This window comes from Astyanax mexicanus, chromosome 24, assembly GCF_023375975.1.
Source record: "Astyanax mexicanus isolate ESR-SI-001 chromosome 24, AstMex3_surface, whole genome shotgun sequence".
NCBI lineage: Eukaryota > Metazoa > Chordata > Actinopteri > Characiformes > Acestrorhamphidae > Astyanax > Astyanax mexicanus.
This window is the reverse complement of record NC_064431.1, coordinates 14,607,434-14,633,739: the sequence shown is the minus strand read 5'-3', so window position 1 is coordinate 14,633,739 and position 26,306 is coordinate 14,607,434. Positions and strand designations below refer to the sequence as shown.

Genomic DNA, 26,306 nt, shown 5'->3' with positions numbered 1-26,306 from the left:
CGGCGTGTCCGTCAAATAACGTAAAGCAGCGTCACGTAGCGAAACCACAGTAACGAAACCACAGCTTTTTTTGCAAAGATTACTTTATCATCACTTATATATAACGATTTAAGCAAAGTGACCACGCCAATACATTTCATCGTACCTACTTTATATATTTGCATGAATAATTGATGAAATTAATTAATTAATTACTGTAGAAACGGTAGGGACCATAGAAGGTAAGTAGCACAATAGACACTTTTCTATCGTCCCCACGATATTTATCGTCATATCGAAAAACACTACAGTATCCCATACATTTCCAACTAAAAGAGCACAAACAGTACTACCCTGAATTATCTGGGCACTGTATATCAATCTAACCCAATTACAAGTACAGAAAAACTGCGATATAGTAAAAGTACAGGTATTGATTGTATCAGTGTAATATAATCTTTTAATTACAAGATCAGAAATTGTACTACAGAGAAGGAAAGGGCAATGTATCACATTCTAACTCAATTAAAACGGTATTAGCTGTGCTATAGAGAAAGCATGGCTATTGTATTACAGTCAGATTCAAAAGAGAACAGATAATGCATCACAATTTAACTCAACTAGCTATAAGATCAGAAACTGTATTATAGAGACAATACAAGTTTTTAACACACTTACTTGATTTAAAAAAAAGAAAAAGCATAAACTGAATTATAGTTACAGTATGGGTGATGTATTACATTCTAAATCTATTAAAAGAGCAGAAACTGTACTATAGTGAGAGAACAGGTACTGTATCACATTTTACCCTATTTAGCTTAAAGACTGTAAAGTGTACTATAGTGAAAGTACAAGTAGTGTATAGCGTTAACTCAATTAAAAGAACAGAAACTGTATTATATTATATATAATGTGTGCTGTATGGCAATCTAACTTAGGTAAAAGCGCAGACACTATTACAGTGGCAGTATGGATGCTGTATAAAACTGCACAAACTACTGTACAAGTACTGTATAACACCTATATAACTATAATACAGATCCTGTTCTTTTAACTGAATTTTAATTTGGAAGCTGTATCACAACTCAACTACAGTCACTTAACTAGAGATTGGTTTCCTTGCTGTTAGTTGAGTTAGATTGTCATACAGCACTAATCTGTAAACTATAGTGCAGTTTCTTGGCTTTTGATGAACAGATGAGTAATATGACAATTTAACTTAATTGGCTGAAAGATTTAAAAAACTATAGTAAAAGCTTGTGCACTATATCACAATTATATCACAACTCAATTAAAAGGAACTAACCTTCTTCATCCACAGCCAGTACTGTGGCACCTCGACTCAGCAGCACCTCCACCACAGTGGCGAGACCGTTCCGTGCGGCGATATGCAAAGGCCTAGAAGCAGGGAGGAAATAATTTATGCAAGTAAGCTTCCAGAAAGAAACAGGATGTGCCCACAATGTTAAAGTATTTATAAAGACTTACATTTGCAGTGCATTGTTGGTGGCGTTGATGAGGGAGAGGTCATCGATCTCAGACAGAATCAGCAGGGCACACATCTCATGACCCTGCGGTGATAAAGAGAAGTAAGAATAAGTGCTTCATTTAGATAATGGGCATGGATAAAACCTAATTGTAAAAGCTTCTAACATCTGAATACTAGCCAACAGCTATTCATAATAATTTTTTATTCCCAGACTGCTTAGCATCTACACTCACCGGCCACTTCATTAGGTACACCTGTCTAACTGCTCATTAACGCAAATGTCGAATCAGCCAATCACATGGCAGCACCTCGAGGCATCTGCTGCAGTTCAAAAGATTTAAGTGACTTTGAACTTGGCCTGGTTATTGGTCCCCGACGGGCAGGCTGGTCTGAGTATTTCAGAAACTGCTGATTCACTGGGGTTCTCACACACAACAATCTCTAGTGTATGCAGGGAATGATCCAAAAAAGAGAAAATATCCAGCAAAAGGCAGTTCTGTGGGTGCAAAAGCCTTGTTGATGCCTTGAGGTCTGCAGAAGAGCATCTCGGAGCGCACAACACGTCCAACCTTGAGGTGGATGGGCTACAGCAGCAGCAGCAGCAGCAGATCACACCAGGTGGCACTCATGCAGCTAAGAACAGGAAACTGAGGCTACAATTCACACAGGCGACTTACCAAAATTGGAAAATAGAAGACTCGAAAAACATTACATTTGGTAAAATGGTGTGGGGACACTGGCACACTTCTGGCCTATTAGTACCAATTGAGCATCGTGTCGACGCCACAGCCTACCTGAGTATTGTTGCTGACCATGTCCTTCATCCCTTTATGATCAGTGTACCATTTCCTGATGCTACTTCCAGCAGGATAATGCGCCATGTCATAAATTGTGAAAATAAATCTCAGACTGGTTTCTTGAACACGACAATGAGTTCACTGTACTCGAATGGCCGCCACAGTCACCAGATCTTAATCCAATAGAGCAGCTTTGGGATGTGGTGGAACAGGAGATTTGCATCATGGATGTGCAGCCAACAAATCTGCAGCAACTGTGTGATGCTATCATGTCAATTTGGACCAGATTCTCTGAGGAATGTTGCCAGTATCTTGTTGAATCTATGCCACAAAGGATTAAGGCAGTTCAACCTGGTACTAGCAAGGTGTACCTAATAAAGTAGCCGGTGAGTGTATACAGTACCACTCAAAAGTTCGGACACATCGTTATACATTCGTTATATACACATGATGTTTGGCAGACATTTGAATGAATCCAAAATCCTTTTTTTTTTTTTACTATAAAATGAAGAGTGTGTATTATCTTTATTATAGAAAAGCACTGATCAGTGCCTCCAGTATCTCCAGACAGTCATAACTAATCATCCAACATAAAAGTGGCTGACCAAACTGATACTCTTGTGAAGTTAAACTAAGTCAAATCCTCACAGCAAAGCTGTAAACGGCTAATGCCCCATGCTGTATGGAACATATAGATATATAGTGTACACAATGAGGAAAAAGGTGCATTACCCTGCTGCAGGCCAGGTGCAGTGCGGTGTTGTTGTTCATGTCCAGCAGGGACAGGTCCGCTTTGGCCTGGTGCAGCAGGATCTCTGTAAAACAGAAGCTCCAGTCAAACAACAGAACCAGGAAACGCTTAAACCCCAAAATAAATCAGAAGCAAAGCAGAGTTAGAGCTGCTCACCGACAGCCGTGGTCTGTCCTGTCTCAGCAGCCACCATCAGTGCAGATCTTCCCGAATAATCCACCGAGTTCACCTCCGACCCCCAGACCAGTGCCAGCTGCAGCCCAGACACCTTCTCAGAGTGAGCAGCTGCATGCAGAGGAGTTCTGCACAAAGAGAACACGGACAAAATCTACATTAATTAAATATTTATAACCAATATGGGGAACTCCTTGTGGTGCAGATATGTTCACATACATGCTAATACCCACCTATAAATAATAATTCTGTTCATCATAAATAATTATTTGTAAAGCATTTATTAGGGTGGTTTCAAATGCAGTAAAAGCACATATTTTGATGCAGCGTCACAGATATCAGTTTAAAATACTGTATATCTGTCTGATGTTGCTAAGTTTTGTTTAAAGCTGTTATCTGCAAATATAAATATGATTCTTACTTCAAGCATTCAATGATACTTCAGCATCAGCTGATGTTGGATGAATCTATTCTCAATCAAAACTACAGCATTGATATAGGACACCAGATACGGTACCAGGTAAGTCTCAGGTTGAAGCAAAATGAACAATCAACAATTTAAGCAATAAACTCCTATTTGTGTATTCTGCAACAATCACTTAAAGCCTGAAATGGTGTTATAGCCAGTCCCAATCTTTATGTTTGGGTTCTGCATGCAATTGCACTAAATTAGAATGTATGAACTTGAGATGTCATGGAAGTGTAGATTTTTTTTTAGGTTTCTGGAGTGGAACAAAACAATCCTGTGAAATATTTAGGGATTATAACATTTCAGGGGTTTAAATTTGATTGAAAATGAACTTTACCATAAATATTTTGAATACTTTAAATCTTTTAATACTCGAGAGAGTGCTATGCAGGCAATGACTCCCCAAAATATGGAGCCCATGGATATAAAACCGTGTTTTTCTCCTTTAAGATGCTTTTCCAGGCCTTTACTGCAGCTGTTTTCACAGTTGTTGCTGGTTTGTGAGTCTTTCTGCCTTTAGATTTGTCTTAAGTGCAATGCTGCCCAGTTGCGTTCAGATCTGCTGATCGACTCTGCCACTGCAGATAATTCCACTTCTTTGTCTTAAATACCTACTGGGTTGCTTTTACAGTATGTTTTAAGTTATGTTTGTCCATCAGTTCTGTGAAGTGCCATCTGATCTGACCTGGCTGTATATGTATAAAATAAATCCCTGTAAACTTCAGAATTCATTCTTCTGATTCTGTCTCATCACATCTTCAATAAACACTTCTGACCCAGTGTTATTGGAAGCCATGCACCCCATGCCACCACCATGTTGTATAGATGACTATATTAAACGACTGGGAGTCAGGAGAAACCTACAGCCAATTGGATCACAGAAAGAAAGATCCTTGGGTCCAAAACACATCAGAGCCGTTTATGACTTTCTGTGCCCCCTGTTATATCATGAAATGACTGTTAAACTCTGGAGAAAACCCAATAGGTAAATCCTCTATGAATGGGGTGAACAGAGTAAAAAGCTAAAAACTTTAATTTAATTTAAAACAACTACTAGTTTAGTATTGCTTTTATTTTGGAAAGTATAATAATGTATTTTACTAAAAAGCAAAGAAAGTGTGCCTGTATATTTTAGTTTATCTACAGAAAACAGGGTTTACACTGTAAAGCACTAGCATCACTGTTACTGCGAGACATGTTTTTAAAGGCTTATAACTGGAGTTCAAAACGATAAAAAAAAATTATATTGGCGGTACTCTTTGCTAGTATGTATTATCCTAAAGATTCTCTGGCATGGCTTCACTAGTCTTTGTGCCATTAGTTCTGTGAAGGACTGAAAGAAGTCGATTGTGTGAATTATTTGCTGAAATAACCCTGAAAGTCTACACATCAATTGCATCCTTTGTTTAATTTCGAATCCAGTGCGGTGGCATGCAGAGCCCAAATCATGAAGATTGTGTCACTGTCCAAATATTTATTAACCTAACTGTAGATATTGTAAATGTAGATATTCATTTTTTTTTAGAGGAAATAATAGTGTTTTTAAAAAAAAAAAAAACACATTAGGCTTGGCAATATATCAAAAATGAATCAAAACAGATTATCAATCATAAAATTAACTTTTGTAATTAGAACAGAGCTGAGGCCAAAGCACCAGACAAATGGTAATCTGTTCTCACAGTCGACAAATACCCACCTTCCTTTGGCATCTCTGAGGTTGATGATCTCAGAGCCCATTGTTTCCACCATCAACTCAGCAGCAGCATCATGGCCATTCATTCTGCAGCAGACAGAGCAGATAATTATGGTTATGTCTGTGTGTGTGTGTGTGTGTGTGTGTCTCTTTAAATAAATGCACAAAGAAATAAATAAATACAAATATAAAACCCTTACAGTGCACAGTGCAGCGGAGTGAAGGAATTTCCCTCCTGGATACTTAGCGGCTTATGTTCAAGTATAACTTCCAAACAGTCCTTGTGCCCTAAGAAATATCAGACAATTTTGTTGAAATAAATAAATTGTTTAAAAATAGCTACTAACTCAACAGAAAACTTTTTATCATCTTAAGAGACATTATAATTATTAACAACCGCAGCAACAATAATAATCTAGGTTTTATTCATTCATAATAACTTTATCCTAAACAATAATTCATTATAATATAATACATTATAGTATATATAAAATACATTATAGTATATAATGTACTTATGTACATTATCAGTTTACAGTATTGGTGAATGTTCTTGCATCCTCACCATGGTAAGCTGCCCAGTGGGCGGGGGTGTATCCACTGTAATCCAGTAGAGAGTCCAGAGGGTCTGACTGGGCAGCTGCCTGGAGGAGGAGGCGCAGTACCTCCCCATGCCCACAGGAGGCAGCCAGGTGGAGCGGGCTCTTTCCACGGACGTCCCTGCAGAGCCCCGACGCTTCATGTTCAAGCAGAGCAGACACGCAGTCCTCACTGCCCACCACCGCCTTCACGAGTGAATGACAGTCAGATATTATTTCACTATTTCATTATTAAATAATAAAGATATTAAATGAACTATGACACCCAACAATTGCACCGAACCTCTTAATCACAATCATTTCAATTAATTCATGAATTAAGTAATTATTGTATTTTTTACACTATAATTCTAATTCAGCACGTCTCGCTGATGGGTGGTGGTGGGGAGTAGCTTACTTAGTCATGTAAAGCTAAGCTAGGTAAACAAAACTGTAATAAAAAAAAAAATAAAATAAAAAAAAAACACTTTCTTTTAAAGTCAAATGAGCTCCAAATGTTCATCTACACAGATTTTTGTTTTTTTAATTCGGGTGAGTAAAGCACTTTCGTTTATTTAGATTTACAAGTTTCTCCAGTACTAAGGCTGGAGCATTAGCATTAGCAGCTAACTATTAGCAGTTAGTGGAGGATCACTGAGGAATACAGTGTTTCGGTAAACCAGGGCGATATTAGCTAGCGGTTCGTTCCCAGTGCTGGAGAACTAAACTAAAAACTCCTGTATAACGCTGTACTTCAGTGGAGTGGCTTTACTGCTTCTTACAACCTAACTGGTAAAATTCATGAGGTGCAAAAAAAACAGTAGCCAGGTAGTACTGCATGTGGGAAAGACTGATACTCACCGCTCTGTGCAGGGCAGTGCGGCTCCATTTATCCCCGGTGTCAGGCTTACTGCCTCTCTCAAGAAGCATGTGGACACAATCCACATGACTGCCCAGAGTGGCCAACATCAGCGCTGTACTACAGGAAACACAACCAAATTCAATACTGACCATTAATATGGTTCAAATCCACATTACGATTCTCTAAATCCTCGATTCGATTTTATTTCCGTTTTTAGGGTCATGATTCGATTCTCGATTTTCTTTTTTCTTGTTTTTACAGCAGAGAGGCCTATGCCAGTTTTAGATTAGTCTATGGTCAGTCATTGGTTCGATTCATCAAATTTACAATATCTTATTTCAAAAGGTGAGCTTGATATAAGTGATGCAAAGTGATACAAGTGATCTGTAATACACCACATTAGGCACTAAAGGTCACATTTAAATAATTTAATTAAGATATATATGTAATGCCATCTAGTGGCTTTTTTTGGTAGCAGCAGTGTGCACTATTAAAACAGCAATGTCAACATAACAAAATAAATAATAAAATAACTGTACTGGAACAGTCATGTACAAAATAATATAACAATTAGAGCCTTAACAAACTGAACTCTATCCTACTATAACAGTTAAACATGAAAAATAAGACTCTGTCCCTGAAAATGACAAGTTTTTTTTCTTTAACAAAGATATATTATTAGATTTTTCTGAGAGAAAGATGCTGCTTAAGATACCAAAACTATTAACATATTTGAGGCTAGACAAAACAATACTTTTTTTTATTTTCAAGTTTTTCTTTAAGAACACGAGAATGTGGACATTCTCTGGAGAAAGGGCTGCTCTTTTAGCAGTCACAATGTCTGCGGCGTCAGCTACAGTGTGCTGCGTCATTTGCGTAGCTTAGAGGGAGGGATCGATCATTTTTTGACTTCGATGCTCAAGACCATGACATAATTTCGAGCAATTTCGATAAAATATCGAAACTGTGACACCCATATTAACTACAGACACAGCATTCAAATAGAGCAATACATACTACGTTAACTGCATATCTCACACCTATTAAAGATGATGGCTATAGACATTATATTTAATTATCAAACTTTTTTTTTTAAAGATTAAAAGAAGTCACACCAGTAAACCTGCTCTCCTGATCTCTAATACATCATGAACTAAAAGGCAACCACAGAGAAGATGGCACTTACTGTCCCTGCACATCTGCGAGGTCGATGAGATCAGCCTTCTCAGCTCGGCTCATCAGCATGTACAAACAGTCCGTCTGACCGCTGGCAGCTGCAGAGAGAAAGAGAGGACAGAGAAGCAAACAATGTGTGTTATCTTTAAAGTAATAAAATGCTGGTAAAAAAAGGAATACATTAATTAATAAACAGAAAAATTCAGTTTTATTTAATTGATTTCATAATTCATAAGGTGTTAATGTTTGTATATTTACAAAGGAAAACAGTTAAAGTAGTTTCAGGTTGTAGTCAGGGGCCTTACTTATAAAGTGCAATACACACAAAAACAGGCCTGAAATGTGCATGTGCAACATCTCATGCAGAAACTGATTTATAAAGAAAATACTAGTCATGAAATAAACACTGCAGAGATAATGGGAATTTGTGAAATCATGTGTTAAAACAGTAAATTACAAGTCAATGCAGAAACCCATCCTCACACACTGTTTAAAGTGCATACATCAAGGTTAAGAAAGAAAGATCAAGGAAGGATTAAGGAAGATTAACACTCACTTGTTTAAATTTATATTTATTTTTTGTCTTTGTGATTAACATTTTAATGCATGTTGTATCTAATTGCACTTCTTATTTTTACACTAGCTTGTTTATTTCACTGCGAAATTAAATTCAATATCTGTACTATCTATCTTTTAAACAGCTTCTTCTCCTCCTCATTGCCATCAAAATCATTATTATAATTGCAAAAACAAATAAAGTCCAATAATGAAGACAAAGTAAATCTTTATCGCCTTTACATTCTCAAGTATTCTGCAACTAGCCTTGCTCTCTCTGGGTGGCTAGATGGCGCTCTCTCCCCTCATCACTCTGACGATGATGTTGATCAGGCATCTGTGAGCTGATGTATCAGAACCGAGCCGCTGCGCTTTCCTCCGAGCGCACTGGCTACTCTGCAGTGCTACATCAGCAGCATTTCGAAAAGAGGCGGTGGCTAACTTCACATGTATCGGAAGACACACATTCTGGGCTTCACCCTTCCTGGTGTTGTGGCAGCACTGGGATATACAGCTAAGTAGCAGCTGAATTGTTGGAACAATTGGCCTAGCTAAACTGGAGAAAAAATTGGAAAAGAAGGGCAACGAGTGGTCCAGCGGTTTAAAGCGCTGCCACTATAAGCAGGTACGAAACCCCGCTCATGGAGCTTTGCCATCAACTTCCGGCGCTCAGAGGGAGCAAAATTGGCCTTGCTCTATCTGGATGGGTAGATGGCACTCTCTCAGTACTTAACTAAAATGTTGATGTCCGCAGCACAAGGCCTCTGTGAGCTGATGTGTAAGTTGTTTAAGTGATGTGTTTATAGTGTAAATTATTATGTTTATTGTTACTGAGTGTATTGTGTATATTGTTTATACTGTAAAGCTATCTGTATGTCTTTTTTTCTTGACCTAATAAGTAGGTTGGGTGATTGGCCGAGCAAAATTGGGAAAAAAAAAAACGGGGAACATTTTTTAATAAATAATAAGAATTTATTTATTAAAAAATTAAAAATAAAAGAATTTTAAAAAAGAAAGGAAAAAAAAAATATTTGCACAGACTATTTATGGATAAGGTGAAACACAAGGCTCCTTCTCCTGCATACATTTTTAGAAAATTGTGATTTACAAAAGACAAAACAAAGACACTCACTCCAGAATGCACAGGGTTTTATAAATGAAGCCCCAGTGTTATGTTTTGTATAATATACAGTGGGAAAACTAACCTGCTACATGAAGAGGCGTCCACTTGCGCCGGCGCTCCTTCAGGAAGCTAGACGCCCCATGGGACAGGAGAACCTCCACACAGGAGGCGTGGCCTTTCTGAGCAGCCATGAAGAGCGCAGTGCGTCCACCACAGTCCCTCACATCCAAACTCACCAGCGTCTCCGACAGAACCCGCAGGGCTTCACAGTGACCATTACACGCCTGCAACGCATCAATAATTACATTACGCAAATATAAAAGTTACCAGTAATATTTATTTACATAACATTAATTGATTCACTTTGCACATATATAAAACATGTTTAGAATCTTTATCAAAACAGTGATCTACAGTTTTTTATTTTATACCTGTTTATAGATACTTACAGCTAAGTGCAAAGGGCTTACAGGAAAACTGCTCTCCACATCTCCCAGACAGTTGAAAGACATTTCTAAAAGCTGAAATAAAACAAAGAATTAATTATTTTTTTGGCTGCTTTGTCATAATAGGCTGATTCCAAGTGAAGAAATCTTTATATACATCTGGGAAAAGCAGAGTGAATCAGTCAGTGTGATTTTGAGAACCTGTCTGATGTAACCTTGCCAACCTGCCAATCTTGAAAGAATCACACACCCCTCCAACTAGAGGTGTGCCATATCGTATCGTACATGATATCGTCAACATTTTTAAATATCGTGCCGCATCACCCATCCCATTTCATTTCCCATTATATATCTACTAGAGACAGATTATCTCTGTCCAATATCATTTATTTTACTTTAATCCTGGATATATAGAGATATTTGGAGTGCATTATTATAAGCATCATGACATTCTGGATCATTGACCTCTGTTACAAATCTGATAAAATTCTTATTTTATAAACTGATGAACGGCTATTTGTTACATAGTATTGTGTAAGGGTGCTTTGAGTGCTTGTGTGTTAATTTGTATGTAGGCGGATGTATGTGGATGTCTGCTATATATATATATATATATATATATATATATATATATATATATATATATATATATATATATATATATATATATATATATATACACAGTTGTGGTCAAAAGTTTACATACACTTGTAAAAAAACATAATGTTATGGCTGTCTTGAGTTTTCAATAAGTTCTACAACTCTTATTTTTCTGTGATAGAGTGATCGGAACACATACATGTTTGTCACAAAAAACAGTCATAAAATTTGGTTCTTTCATAAATTTATTATGGGTCTGCTGAAAATGTCACCAAATCTGCTGGGTCAAAAATATACATACAGCAACATTAGTATTTGGTTACATGTCCCTTGGCCATTTTCACGGCAACTAGGCGCTTTTGGTAGCCATCCACAAGCTCCTGGCAAGCTTCAGGTCGAATGTTTGACCCCTCTTCTTGACAGAATTGGTGCAGTTCAGCTAAATGTGATGGTTTTCTTGCATGAACCCGTTTCTTTAGCACTGTCCACATGTTCTCAATGGGGTTTAAGTCAGGACTTTGGGAAGGCCATTCTAAAACCTTAATTCTAGCCTGGTTTAGCCATTCCTTTACCACTTTTGATGTGTGTTTTGGGTCATTGTCTTGTTGGAACACCCAACTGCGCCCAAGACCCAACCTTCGGGCTGATGGTTTTAAGTTTTCCTGCAGAATTTGGAGGTAATCCTCCTTCTTCATTATCCCATTTACTTTCTGCAAAGAACCAGTTCCACTGGCAGCAAAACATCCCCAGAGCATAATACTACCACCACCATGCTTGACAGTAGGCATGGTGTTCCTGGGATTAAAGGCCTCACCTTTTCTCCTCCAAACATATTGCTGGGTGTTGTGGCCAAACAGCTCAATTTTTGTTTCGTCTGACCAGAGAACTTTCCTCCAGAAGGTTTTATCTTTGTCCATGTGATCAGCAGCAAACTTCAGCCGAGTCTTAAGGTGCCTTTTCTGGAGCAAGGGCTTCTTTCTTGCACGGCAGCCTCTCAGTCCATGGTGATGTCCACGCTCCACGCTTGACTGTGGAGACTGACACCTGTGTTCCATCAGCTTCCAAATCCTTGCAGACCTGCTTCTTGGTGATTCTTGGTTGACTCTTGACCATCCTGACCAATCTCCTCTCGGCAGCATGTGATAGCTTGCGTTTTCTTCCTGATCGTGGCAGTGACAACTGTTCCATGCACTTTATACTTGCGTATAATTGTCTGCACAGTTGCTCTTGGGACCTGTAGCTGCTTTGAAATGGCTCCAAGTGACTTCCCTGACTTGTTCAAGTCAATAATTCGCTTTTTCAGATCCACACTGAGTTCCTTTGACTTTCCCATTGTAGCTTTTGTAGCTGAGTCTAATCACTGGGTCAAATGAGCCCTATTTAAATGGGCTCATGAGAAGTCAACAGCTGTAGTCAATCAGAATCACTTACAAGAAGTGAAGAGGCCATGACATGAAGCTAATTTGATTGACACAACTCGCTACATCACCAAAATTGACAAATTTTGTTGCTGTATGTATATTTTTGACCCAGCAGATTTGGTGACATTTTCAGCAGACCCATAATAAATTTATGAAAGAACCAAATTTTATGACTGTTTTTTGTGACAAACATGTATGTGTTCCGATCACTCTATCACAGAAAAATAAGAGTTGTAGAACTTATTGAAAACTCAAGACAGCCATAACATTATGTTTTTTTACAAGTGTATGTAAACTTTTGACCACAACTGTGTATATATATATATATATATATATATATATATTCTTGTGTATTCTTAATCCTTAAATACCAAAATTAGTCAGAATGCCCATCCCAGGGGCGCCGAGTGGTCCAGCGGTCTAAAGCGCTGCCTCTATGAGCAGGAGGTCGCCGGTTCGAACCCCTGCTCATGCAGCTTTGCCATCAAGCTGTCAGCGTTAGAGGGAGCAGAATTGGCCCTGCTCCCTCTGGGTGGGTAGATGGCACTCTCTCCCCACATCACTCCTATGGTGATGTCTGCAGCACAGGTCGTCTGTGAGCTGATGTACCGGAGCCGAGCCGCTGTGCTTTCCTCCAAGCGCGCTGGCTGCTCGGCAATGCTGCATCAGCAGCAGCTCGAAAAGAAGCGGTGGCTGGCTTCACATGTATTGGAGGAAGCATGTGTTAGTCTTCACCCTCCTGGTGTGTTGAGGTATCACTAGTGATAGGGGGAGTCCTAATGAATGGGTTGGGTAATTGGCCGTGTAAATTGGGGAGAAAATGGGAAAAATTAGAAATAAAATTATAAAAAAAAAAAAAGAATGCCCATCCCAGCAATCCAGGCTGCAGAAAGCAAACATCGCTTTTATTAAATCACACAAGCAGCACTAAGAACGTCCTACACACTTCCACCTACCAGTTCCAGATTCTGCTTGTTGCCGTAGGCAGCTGCATAGTGGACAGGACTGAATCCTTTGTTGTTGCGTAGACCTGGCTCCGCCCCATTATCCAGCAGATACTCCAAACACCTGAACACAAACGCAGAACGCTGTGAGACAGACAGATCCTCTCCTTCACAATCAGAGGAGAATTTTAGCAAAGTAAAACCGAACACTTACAACAGTCCCTCTTTATTCCGCTCATCACTCTGGAGGCTGCAGAAGCTGTAGGAGTCCGCTCTTATTAAAAAAAAAATAAATAAAATTACATTTTCAATTATTCTCAAGTATGGGCATAACAAGGCATTATTCACAATACATCACAATTTGACGATTGTGGGAACATGCAATTCCATGTTTTGTTTATGAAATGTAATGCAGTTGCATTTTTTGAACACCAGAGCTTGCAATCCGCAAGTGCAGAGGAGCATTTATACAAGGTGAATTTCTCATTGTTTATACACTTAACAAATAAAGACAAATTATTATTTATTAAAAAAAATAATTATTTTGACCTTTAAAATTTGTTCCAAATAAAATGAGAAAATAGAATCTTGAGTCCAGAATCATAAACCAAATCATAAGCAAAGTGCAACATCCACATACACCCCTATTCTCAACTCATTACTACCATAATATCATTAATATTTTACTGTTGATTACTGATTACTGTGTACATTTACTTTTGCATTTTAAAAAAGGTAAATACTCTCCACCCCTGATGAAAATGTGTACTGGTCTAAGTTTGTTGGGTAACATTTAATGGTAGAGACAGCACCGATGGTACCGTACCTGCGGAAGGTCTGGGAGGCCGCTGCATAGTGCAGAGGGCTGCATCCTTTTAGATCCAGCTCGTTGACTGCGGCCCCAGCGCTTACTAGAGCTACCGTGCACTGGAACGTACCATTAGCTGCTGCATAGTGCAGAGGAGCCCTGAACATGGACAGACACAGAAACAGAGTAAAAAGTGTATTTTGCATATGCTACAGTGATACTGCATGGCATCATCCAACTGAAACTGTGTTTAGAAAAAATTAAATACAATAAAATTACCTTCCCAGTTTGTCCTTTTTTGTCAGGTCAGCACCACTGCTCAACAGCAAGTTAAGACATTCCACATTTCTGCCAAAATTGAGGAAAACAAACATTTATCAGCTCAAATCTCTGAAAGACATATGGTCATGTTTTAAAATGATCTACACTATCCTCAGTCCTACCCTCCAGAGGCAGCGGCATGTAGGCAGGTCCTCCCCAGGCTATCTGGTGTGTTTATATCGAACCCAGCAGACAGCACATGTTCATTACTCAGCGACGACACGATGCTGTACAGCTGACCTGCAATCAATGCAAGAATACATACAGATTAATGATTAACTGCACTCTGTCAATGAGGAGTTCATAACAAAAAACATTATTTCTATTTAACATTTAAAACAGTCACTTATATGCAATTATATACAAAATGAACTGTGCAAATATGGTAATATTAAAGTGCAAAGTACGATTTTTTTTTTTAATAACCTGAGGAGAGTAACTTTCGACAACAGTCTGAAAACCCGTAGAGCACTGCCAAGTGCAATGGAAACATCCCATGAATCCCTTGCCTGAGAAAAGAAAGAAAAAAGAAACATGACTTTTAAAGTAAAAGAATTTATAAATTGTAAATATGACTCACTGATTATAAACTGATATGAATTATTATTAATAATATAAATTATATCTGAGTCTGATCATACCTGGCTGTGTCAGCACCGTTAGTCATCAGAGTGCTGATGAGCAGCTCGTGGCCATGCTTAGCAGCAATATGAAGAGGAGTATTGCCATATTTATCAACACAGTCGATCTCCCCACCTGAAACAGATCAACAATGTTAATCAATACAGTTAGCAGTAAGTGGAACCAAACCAATACAACAAATAATCCATACAGTGTCTGAAGACCAAAGAGAAAATCAGTAGCAAATCTCAGTTACTTCCTTAAAAACAAGAAATCCTTCCCTTTTTACTGTATTAATATTTGCAATAATGGTAGTTGTTATTTTTACAAGCATAAACACATGGATATTCCAAATTAGGATTCTATGCTTTTGTCCTACCGTTTTGAATAAGGATCTGGGAACGGGTGAAGCGCCCATGAATGGCGGCCATGTGCAAAGGGCTCTTCCCCTCTTTACTCTGAAAAAAAAACCAAAACATAAAACAACAATCAACTTATTGTACAACATATGAAAAAAACCTCAATCCTTTTTCCTGACCTCAATATTGTACTGCAGTATGAGTTGGTATACTGACTAAAGATCACCACAGATACTTATTATTCTTAAATAGAGTTAAATTTCTTTGGTTATGGATTCTGCTTTTTAGTCCTAAAACTTTTGGCCTGCTCATACTGAGAATGTTGGGTATCCTATTCAAACACCTGTATTAGGGCTAAGCAATATAGTTTAAATATAGTACAACAATATTTATAGGGCCCTATGAAATCAGAAATCAAATTCTGTTTTATTACTATTTTCAAGCCTCTGGTTTTTAGATTTTTAATCACATTCACCACCTAAGTATGTAAAATATTTATACAGGTCAAATTCATTTGAATGAATAAGTGAGGAGCAAATTAATAAATGAATAACACATGGAACAAACTTAAAAGTTCCCTGTATGGAAGATCAGTCAGTAACAGATGGTGTAAATACTACACATTTCTAATAGAAGACAGTCACACATGCCAGGGATTATTTTCAGGAAGTGTAACTAAATTCAAATACATTTTTACATTCATAGCGAAAATATGTTGCTCTGAGAAAAAACAAAACAAAACAGAATTTAGATAATTTACCATATTGTAATCAAAAGTTTACGTATTTTAGTCTAAAAAAAAAAAGAATATTCTTTATAGTTTTTTTTCCAACACAGTCTTTTATTTTAGTATACATGTTTTAATTTATATTATCTGCCCTGGGTCTTTTATTATAAAGCCCAAAATGGCTTTATGACTAGCACTCAACTGGCGATGCTAACTGATTACCCAGTCAAATTAATGGCTGGTGTTTGGTAACAGATGGACGGCACTGTGCTGGTTAGATTAGTAGGCTCTGTGGTTTAATACGATATGAGGATTATGGCTATAGTTCATTCCAGTCTTTATTTATTGACCTCAGAACACCGGAATGAATTTCTCAGATAAAAGCTAGCTTTTCAGCAGTAAGAATTAGAGTTGGTTAACTTGGATGCTAAACGTTTCGAGGGATTGATTAATCGCTGACGTTTGATATAAGAATGATGTTACTGTAGCTGGTTAGATATGGTAAGTTCTGTTTGATATGATGTCTGTATGTGTTTATATCTAAATTTCACTTTTATAACTCAATTGCGTGACTGTCAGGGTTTTCCCAGATTGTGAAAATCATAAGGATCTACATTAAACAAAAAGTTATATTACATTTTTTACAAGCAGACAAAACATATGTAGGGCAGGTTTCTTAATAAACACTAAATAAATACTACAGTGATTTATATTTATATTGTGCTGCACACTATCCAAGGAAACTGGACTAACTATTCTTTCTGAAATTAAATTTGCAGTTGGTGCATTTTTAAGCACTGATTAAAACCACTATATACTCAGAGATGCAAATCATTTATCACAATAACAAATATCACTATACAATACGAAGTGAAGCAATAATTGACCTGCATGTTAACATCGGCACCATTGTTGACTAGCAGCTCGAGACAGAGGGCCCCGTTGGTGGAGACGGCAGCCAGGTGCAGGGGGGTGCAGCCTCGCAGGTTGGGCTGGTTAACGTTGGCCCCGCGATTTACCAGCTCGTTGGCTACAGCCTCCTGTCCGTTGTAACAGGCCATGTGGAGAGAAGTGTTCCCAAAGGCATTTGGTTCATCAATCTGAAACAGAGGAAAAACAAATAAATAGAACAGATGAGATCATTACCATATCAAGAGTACTAGCAAAGAATTTGCTCCCCCTTTGCTGAACTAGCAGTTTCTACTATTCTAGAAAGATCTTACATTAGATGATGGAATATTGTTGAGAAAGATTTTAAATTAATTAAGCCCCATAATATAATTATAAGTTCAAGTACTGATGCTAAATAATTACAACTAGGTATGGCCCGATCATATTCATTTGATTTTGGGTATCTGCAGAGTCCCGATACAAATACATTGGAAATGTATTTGTCCCTTTGTTTTTTTTTTTCATAAATTTTTCATTATTGAAACAACAGAAAATGACCATTTTTAGCACAAACTAAGTACTAAATAGGCATATGATTGAATTGAATAGAATAATTGAATTAAATTGTTTAAAGCTCCACTAGGTAGGATTGAGATTTTGTGCTGATAGGCCCCCCCCCTACAGTTGTAGAGTGTAATAAATGTTTCGGGCTGATTAGTTTCTCTCTCATTTTCTGTCTTTTAAAGACATATTCGGTCTCTTTCCAGCTTCTGCCAGAGTGTCTGTATGTTAGTTTGTAAAGAATGAACCAGTAGTCCTTGTAGAACTGTTAGAACTAAAGGTTGGAAAGCAGGTCGCAGTTCCCGCGAGTTCCCGCCTCGGAAAACTTACAGAGTCTGGTTTGAGCTCAGAGGAGCTCTGGCACAGACACGAGAGCACCGCTATTCCTCATATTACACCTCAATGCAGCGCTGCAGTGAGTTTCAAGCTGTAATTTTACTTCTTTAAAAAGATCAAAAATCATTTTTTTAAATAAACAAAATAAAAAAATAAAAAAATCAAGTTTAAATGATGTTTTTTCCCTTTGCTGTTGGAAGGGAGACAGTTATAGCGTAGTGTGGGTTTAGATTTAGTTAATTATAATATAGTGAATTTTTCATGCTTGTCATATTCGAACATTGCAATGTATAGAGTTACTGAATTTAACAGAGCGTTATAATGGAGGCAATCAGCACTAGTGCAGCTGCATATATTGCCCTTTTTTATTTGCATATTCGAAGAGGAAACGCTGTGTGTGTGCGCATGTGTGTGTGTGAGAGAGACATAGAAAGAGAGAGCTTTAAAACCCTTCAGTACAGCTTGTCGACAGATTGGAGGAAAATTAAGAGTGTAGGAAAGTAGCAGATGGCTTCATAGTTAGCTCGCTGAAATAGCCTCTGTGCTAATCGGCCATAAGTCATAGTTGATAAACAGCGTAACCAACCAAGAACACACTCACAGCTCACAACACAAGGGATATGTCGCTGTCAATGTGAGTGCAGCATAGGCTCATAATGCATGCGTACAGCAGTGTTTATAGTGAACTCGTGGAGTAACAAAATAACGTTGCATCCTGATTCTGATCCTTTAAAATAAGTGATTGGCCTGATGACGTGATCAGATAGGGAAATCTCTAATTACAACTAATTGGTGTTTGGCGATATGTTAAAATATACTGTATACCACAATATTTAAAGACATTTTTATGGCAAAATGCATGAGTGATGGACAATAGCAAATCTGCTATTTAAAAATACCACACATACAGTACAATTATCAGTATGATAAAAGTTTATTCAATTTTATGTACTTAATCTAATTAACAATGCTACTTTTACTCTGTAATAAAATGTGGCTAATCAGTTGGTCAGCATTATTTCATCACAACAACCATTATATGCTCAGAAAAGTGTATTATAATAAAATATAACCAAATACTGCCCAGCCCCAATCACAACACATACTAAACTTGACCGGATTCTTTATGGATACTTTTGAACACACAGGACCAATTTCCAAGACAGACATTCACTCAATCACAATAAAGAAGCAGCTTATTTAGAAATGAAGATCATGTGATCTTACCTCAGCTCCCAGACGAAGAAGGTACTTGACCACATCAATGTGCCCATTAATAGCAGCTACATGCAGGGGGGTGTAACCCCGCTTATCCCTGCACGCCACATCAGCATTGCGAGACACCAGGACCTTCACGATCTCCAAATGCCCTGAACAGACAAAGAACAACACATGGAATAGAATTCAATACATGTCAGACTCCACCTCTTTTCCAACTCCCACCAGTGCAGCATTACATGGCAGCATCACAACGCACTGAGAAAAGCACCAGATCCCCAGATCTAACATGTCAGCAAACAGTTCCCAGCATCACACTGGGAGTGATGAGGGGAGAGCATGGCACATTGTGTATGACACATTGTGCTCTCTTGGACTCCGGCTGCTGATGGTGACTCAACATGAGCTGGGATTTAAAATTGCTATCCTCAGATCATGCTGTAATTCAAAGTTTGAGAATATTGTAAATCATTAAAAAATCTAAATGACAAACTTAATGACAAAGTCTAAGATTAATAAATGTATTTTACCAAGGTAAGCGGCCCAGTGGATAGCCTGCCGGTCCTTTTTGTCACTGGCACTCAGGTTGGCCCCTTTATTTAGGAGCAAGGTCACCATCTGGAGAGAAAAACAAAAAGTGTTATACGTTGTTTCAGATCAAAAAGTCCTTAAATAACTATTAGGGTTAAAATATGCAAATATTAACTTCAGACTAAACTATAACCGACCTATTTTACTACTTTTTTCACTTGAAGATATTTACATTGATAGACTGTAATTGATAGATGCACATTAATACACAAGGTGAAATTAGAATGTTCCAGCACCCTACATATACACACAAATACACAATTTTACACAGTGTAACACCATAAAATATAAAATAGAAATATCAAAGGATATTATTCAGTGGATTAAATATATATAAAATATAAAAGACTAAATAATTAATGCGTCAGCATCTTTCAGTGCTAAGTTTAATTTTTCATGATCTATGGTATTTTTTGCTGTTACCTCTGTGTGTCCACTGTAGGCTGCATGGTGCAAGGCTGTTCTACCGTTCCGGTCTGCAACATTCAAACTGCTTAACAGGGGCACGAGGGCTTCGGCGCACCTCATGGCCCGATTAGCAGCAGCCACATGTAGCGGCGTCTGCCACAGCCGGTCCCGCGCGCTGACCTCCGCCCCCTGCCTCAGCAGCAATCCCACAGCCCTCTAAACACAGAAAGGTAAGATAAAAATAAAGTGAACTGAAGAACAATCTACTCCATTCTACTCTATTCTAATTCTATATTACTAAAGAGAAAAAAAAATAAACAGACTCACTTCATTCCTGGAGGCAGCGGCCCGGTGGAGCGGAGTCAGCCACCCTTGGTCCTTAGCGTTAACACTAGCACCTGAGTCAGAAAAGAGTCCAACATCAGTCACACACTCACACAGGAATGTAATATATGTGTGATATGTAGACCTGTCACAATCTTTCTTTTTTTGGACCACACACTGTTCTTAATATAATTAAGTCATTTTAAGGCCAGGGATGTGACGATAATTAAGAAAATTCAATTAATAGAATGTAAATAGGTACCGGTATATTGCAGCATTACTTACTAGATTATGCTTATTATTCTTTTTTAATATTTAGGTTAAAAAAGTATAGTTTTTCTAAAGAGGAACATTTAAATGTCCAAATGTTGAATTTTTGTTTGGTTTAAACCAATACATTTCATGCCTATTTTTTTACAATCCTAAATAAATAAAACAAATCAAATAAAGCTACATACCAACACTGAACTAAAAAAAAAAAACTCCTCATTTACATTAATGGACTCTCTTCAATAACTAAAAACATAATTAAAATGTAGATAAGCAAAACGTAGAGAGGTCATTTATATCATATATATGATATGATGCATCAAAATCATTAAGCAATTATTGCAACAAGCCTAATGATATGCTGTTAAAGATCTACTCTGTTCTTTTTGTTTTTTGATACGTTGGTATACAGGATACATGCAAGAATGGGAAAATTAAAATACTTTTAAAAACATTTAATACCACTTATAGACAAAATAAAGACCACTTTCAAGATAAAAAAACAGGCACCATCAATATTTTTTTACAGTAAGTATATGCTTCCTGCCTGACAAACCGATATTTCAAACAAACACAAATTAATAATTTTTGCAAAGAAAAATATACTGTGAATACACTGAAAATAGGGTGCAGTGCAAAACTGGGATTTAATCATTTAAAACAGATCTGCAGACACCCTGTGTATATAACCTAAGCTGCTTTTTTTGGTGGACATATTTTGTGTAGGTGTTCATGTATTTTGTGAAAAAGAAAACAATTGGTGATTTTATATTTGAAGGTTTTACCTGATTTGATGAGGAGGTCCATGATGCGGACATCGCCCAAACAAGCAGCAGCATGCAAAGGGGTACGCCGTTCTTGGTCCTGCAACAACAAATGACCTTCAGGACCTTATCTTGCACTTTTTAATACACAAGTTAATATTAAAAATGGGTTAAAGCATGTTACTTGGGTCACAGATTTACACCTACCAGTGCATTGACATCATCATTCTTGTGCAACAAAAACTTCACCTCTTCTACATTTCGGCTGAATATTGCCTGAACCAGGGGTGTCTGAAAGAGAAAATATTTTATTTTATATTCAATTTAATGACAGTGAAAATATCCCTAATGGGTAACTAGTGGAATGTGTTATTAAAAGTAAAAAAAATCTGCAAGATCACATGGTTTACATGTGCGTCCACTGTTTGATATTTGCGCTGGTGATTTTAATGTAATTTTGTTCGTTTCAAGTATAACTTAAATTAAAAATGCCTTGAATATACTGTTTCTTATAAAAGCTCTCATAAATGTCAGCTGTTTTTGGGGGAAAATGCTCCAGTTATCCAGTATAACGCTGCTTTAGTCCGCTGGAGAAGCGAACGGGAGAAACAATAGGATTTCAGCTACTGCTCATGAATATTCATACATGCTAACATATCGCCTCTGATTGGGCAATAGCACTGCAACACCAAAAGGCGGATAAATTTAAATTATTATTAAATTATTTTTACACTAATTACAGTTTTTGCAATGTCATATACAACACATGTAATGCCCTGCTAAGTGCAGTACATCCACTGCTCTGGTCTTAGAGTCTCTGTAAAACAGAGTCCAGGTCCAAAAAGTAAAAATCCACCACCAGGCAGTTGAAACAAAACCCAGGGGTGGATTTTTACTTTTAACTAGTGTAAACAGAACTGTTCTAAAAAAAATACACCTACTTTCTCAACTGTACTTCGCTGGTGGTGTTCCATAGACAAATTCTAACCATTTGTTCCTTAGCTCTAAATTACTGGGCAAAGCATACAACACTGATGCGAGCCAATGAATACTAATTCACAAGTTGACGTAGACAAGGTGCTTTTCCTGATTTACTAATTTTTCTTTTCATTTTTATTAGGCACTAGAGATAATGGTGGATGAGGAACAATATCATATGCAGCATGCATATACAACTTAGACTTGAGAGCAAAAATATATTTGGGACATTCCTTTCAAACACTATTGAGGTCATGTCCATTGACTGTACAATAAGTCAATATTGTAATTATTGTGACTTTTTTTTTCTTTAGATGGACTTTGCACTTCTGTTAATTTACTATAATAATACAAAATTGAGATTTGACTGAATACATTTTCCCCTTAGTTAAGAGTGGATGCTTTAGTTAAACTGAGGAAACTATTTAATATAATTAATACATTTTACATAAAACTAGCTAGGCTATGTAAAGATTTAGGAGGAAGCTTAATGAGGAAACGCTAGAAGTATATACCGTTAAATATTATTTTATACAATGAGAATTTATGGGCTGACTGGTAAATAAGTTTCTATAATTACCAAAATTTCCTGGATTTTACTAAGTCTAGATTTAATTAGACTTAATTTAATTAATAATTTAATTTAACTTAGATTTACTTGGCAAAACCTTGCTAAGCTAGTTGGCAAGCTAGCTAACTAGATATTTAACTTAAGTTACCTTAGCCAGTGCGAGGCTATTTTACTGACTAAATGTTACGAAATGTATAGAGAATTTTATAAATAAATACATAAAGGAAAAATAGCTCGCGTTAGATAAATCAGCTAAAGCAGCGAAACGTATCTAAAACGTAAGCCAGGGTACAGTGACTGTTAGCCAGCTAGCTTAGCTAATTAATGAGTAGAGCTACTCGTTAGTTACGCTGGGCGCCAATTTGAGAGAATATGCATTATGTAGCGTTATTTAATGTGGCGTTTAGTTTTAGTTCAGGGTTTAGATTAAAACTAAAATGTTTCTTATCTATAGGAGGTGAGAGATAAACCAGTTAGCTAACGCTAGCCTAACTAACCACTAAATGTTTCTCTCAGTTAGCTAACTAAGCTAACTAGCATTATCGTTAGCTTAGGCTGAGAGCTAGCAAGCAGGTTAGCCGCTAAGCTAGGCTAAATTAATGCAGTAAATGTAGCGTTAGCTAGGATGGCTACTATTTGTGATAGTTTGTGCACTCTATTATAAATATAAACTCAATACGTTTCAATTTAAATCTGTTCCTAATCTAAATCTATAAGAAATAAGCTTAAAAACTGAAAAAAGGCCATTTCTGTCTCTCCTTAGTCGCCTAATCACTGAACCCACCCCTTTTGACAAGCAGGGTGTTCTGCCGATTTGTGCTACCATGTCAAACCATGCTACCACCGTGTATATTTATAGATAGCGAAAGTTTTGTTCTAATTAAATAATAGCTAGAATATTTCAACTGTTCCAGGTTAAGGGCATAAACTGAAATCTTAGCTTATCTTAGTTTAATCCTTATAAATCTAGTTTAAATATTTGAAATTTCAAAAGTCTGCTTTGCTGTCAGAATATTATAAACATTCAGCTTATTTTTAACCAACTTAATCTACTGAGTTTGTCTTATTCAACCGGCAAATATTGTCGCTTGTTTTATGCTTTATTTTTTAACAAGAACGAAAAGATCAGTTATTTCAATAATTAAGCAAAAATATCTGCCAATATGTTTAAACACTTTTAGTAGACTAAACCACTTAAAACAAGTAAAAATGATTATTTACTCGATTTTCTGTTTGTTTTTTCATCTTGTAACAAATGTTGATTGGATTATACGATTAGATTTTGTGTTACGAGCTGCAGAAAGCAGAGAGGCAGAAATAAAGTAGAACACTGGCAAATGATAAAAAATATATATTTTTAATTACATTTAAAAAAAATAAATAATGAAGCTTTACACGTTAACAGTTTACTATTTTCAAATGTATGCACAAACATTCGGAATATTTGTTGGTAAACGGATGAAAGTTACACTGGCAAAAATCATTGTACTAGGGTAAATAAAATGTAAGTGGTGTGATTATTTTTGTTGTATTATTTGACTGGAGTCGGCTTTTTTACTTTAAAACAAATAATAACTGTAAGGTTAGATAATATACATGTATGATTGACCCGAGAAAACAGTATTTCTACGAAAAATACAATATATTTACGTAAAAAAAAACAGCCGGAGCATGCGCAGAGCTGCTACAAACACATCTCGGTGGGTAGCACAAATCGGCAGAAAACGGGGATAAAGAAAGCCGTGCAGAAATATCTGCGCGACAATTCGGGGCGTCCAGACTCACCTGCTCTGTAATGCTTAATATTCCCATCTCCCCAAAATCAGCCGGGGCGCAGCTCCTTCATCAGGCCGGGGTGGAGAGAGGCGAGCGCGGGTTATTTCGGGTTATTTCTGATCAGTACTGAAGGTAAAGGCTAGCAGCACCTCCATCCACACTCGCCGCTGTTTATTGCTCTGAGCAGCAGAGCTACGAGAACAACCCCCCCTACTGGGACGGCGGCGGAACCACACCAATGTAGAGCTGCTTCAAAATTAAAGAGCCCAAACCCACATTGTCCACTCTATTGCATTTTTTCTAGTGTTAAAGTAAAACATTAGTGTCAAACATACACTAGAAATCTTTAAAATTCTCTTTTAAAATAAAATATAAAAAAGTGTCTCATTAAACCTGATTGTCCGAATCGAAAAGTGGATTTTCATAATTTTTAACAGCATGAGCTGACTGCTAAACCAGAATGCATTGTGAATCTTGTTACCTAGCTAGGGAACGAACTGGACACAATGATTGTTGCTTTAAGCATTGGTATTTACGATAGTACTACTTAGTGCTCATAGTATTTATAGTACTTATGGTCTTATAGTGTGTTTCTAAATAACACAAATAATGGTTAAACATTATTTCCTGAACAGTGCAGTTTTGGGTACAGCTGTTTGCACGTGCAGAAAATTGTTCAACAAAAGATATGCCTTTCTTGTCAGAAAAAAATATAATTTACTGGTCCATCTCAGGCAGCTTTACATAATGTTTTACAAGGTTTGTAAGCCGAAGATGGTTACAAAACTCATGTGACATTTAAAAAAGCATGTTTGAAAGCAAGTCCACTAATTCCTTTGATTTCCTCTTAAGAAAGTCTTTATTTTAAATAAATGGTTGACTGCATGTTCAAATAATTGATATATATGACAAAAGAATTCACTCATGTTACTTGAACTTATTTCTGTTACTATTTATGTTTTTAGTATAAGGACTGAAAGTAACAGGAACAAGTTCTTAGCATAGGATTAGCGAAAACATGAACAATATCTAAATGGCAGCTATGCTAATAGCAGATGTCCCAAGTCTCCCGGAAGACGTGGGAGTCTACCGCATATCAATAACGGCTCCCTGATGCCTGCAAGTCCGATAAAATCTCTCTCCCAGAATCTAGCATGTGCACACAAGCGACTTTTCCCCAATCGCGTGTTGAAAGAGAAGGAGAGGGAGAGAAAGCGCTCCCCTTGTGTGCATATTAATGAAGTGCATGCAAAACCAAGAGGGTTATATATATATATATATATATATATATATATATATATATATATATATATATATATATATATATATATATATATAAACATTTATTTATTTATTTTTTGGACAGGGGATTGGGGGTGTCCAAGTCCAGGTCCGGGGGCACCTCCCTGAAATTAATTTTTGCAACTTGGGATGTCAGCATGTGGACACTTAGCACATTCTACTGATTTTCTCTAAATTTGTGTTAAATTTGTATTAAATAAACAAACAACAACTAGCCTTAATATTATAGATTTATTAAGAAAAAATATTTTAAAAGCATAAATGGGAGATCACACAACTATGCAAAAAATGACATCTCTGATGGACTTTAATAATTATATTTCACGGTAAATATTGATAAATAGATGGATAGATAGATACTTTATTGATCCATGAGGTGAAATTCTAGACATCCAGCAGCAGGTATGTATAGTACACAAAGTT

The 26,306-nt window shown here is 37.0% G+C and overlaps 1 protein-coding gene across 2 annotated transcripts in view; it reads right to left on the bottom strand.

Annotated features, from left to right (window-relative positions):
• LOC103040222 (serine/threonine-protein phosphatase 6 regulatory ankyrin repeat subunit C) overlaps positions 1-24,792 on the bottom strand; it is a 42,883-nt gene extending 18,091 nt beyond the window's left edge. For both annotated transcript variants that reach the window (XM_007248314.4, XM_049471458.1), the window contains exons 1-27: positions 24,591-24,792; positions 21,464-21,547; positions 21,278-21,356; positions 20,226-20,296; positions 19,914-20,114; positions 19,430-19,517; positions 18,909-19,051; positions 16,781-16,993; positions 15,187-15,265; positions 14,828-14,942; positions 14,613-14,695; positions 14,309-14,426; positions 14,145-14,213; positions 13,884-14,024; positions 13,272-13,331; positions 13,070-13,181; positions 10,096-10,167; positions 9,729-9,930; positions 7,979-8,066; positions 6,792-6,909; positions 5,918-6,137; positions 5,553-5,640; positions 5,356-5,439; positions 3,173-3,318; positions 2,998-3,080; positions 1,468-1,550; positions 1,286-1,377 (exon numbers count right to left, since the gene is read on the bottom strand). In XM_007248314.4, coding sequence (XP_007248376.3) covers positions 1,286-1,377; positions 1,468-1,550; positions 2,998-3,080; positions 3,173-3,318; positions 5,356-5,439; positions 5,553-5,640; positions 5,918-6,137; positions 6,792-6,909; positions 7,979-8,066; positions 9,729-9,930; positions 10,096-10,167; positions 13,070-13,181; positions 13,272-13,331; positions 13,884-14,024; positions 14,145-14,213; positions 14,309-14,426; positions 14,613-14,695; positions 14,828-14,942; positions 15,187-15,265; positions 16,781-16,993; positions 18,909-19,051; positions 19,430-19,517; positions 19,914-20,114; positions 20,226-20,296; positions 21,278-21,356; positions 21,464-21,547; positions 24,591-24,617 — 2,959 coding nt within the window. In that variant the 5' untranslated portion in view covers positions 24,618-24,792. The remainder of the gene's footprint in view (positions 1-1,285; positions 1,378-1,467; positions 1,551-2,997; positions 3,081-3,172; positions 3,319-5,355; positions 5,440-5,552; positions 5,641-5,917; positions 6,138-6,791; positions 6,910-7,978; positions 8,067-9,728; positions 9,931-10,095; positions 10,168-13,069; positions 13,182-13,271; positions 13,332-13,883; positions 14,025-14,144; positions 14,214-14,308; positions 14,427-14,612; positions 14,696-14,827; positions 14,943-15,186; positions 15,266-16,780; positions 16,994-18,908; positions 19,052-19,429; positions 19,518-19,913; positions 20,115-20,225; positions 20,297-21,277; positions 21,357-21,463; positions 21,548-24,590) is intronic.
• Positions 24,793-26,306: the final 1,514 nt, after the last annotated feature.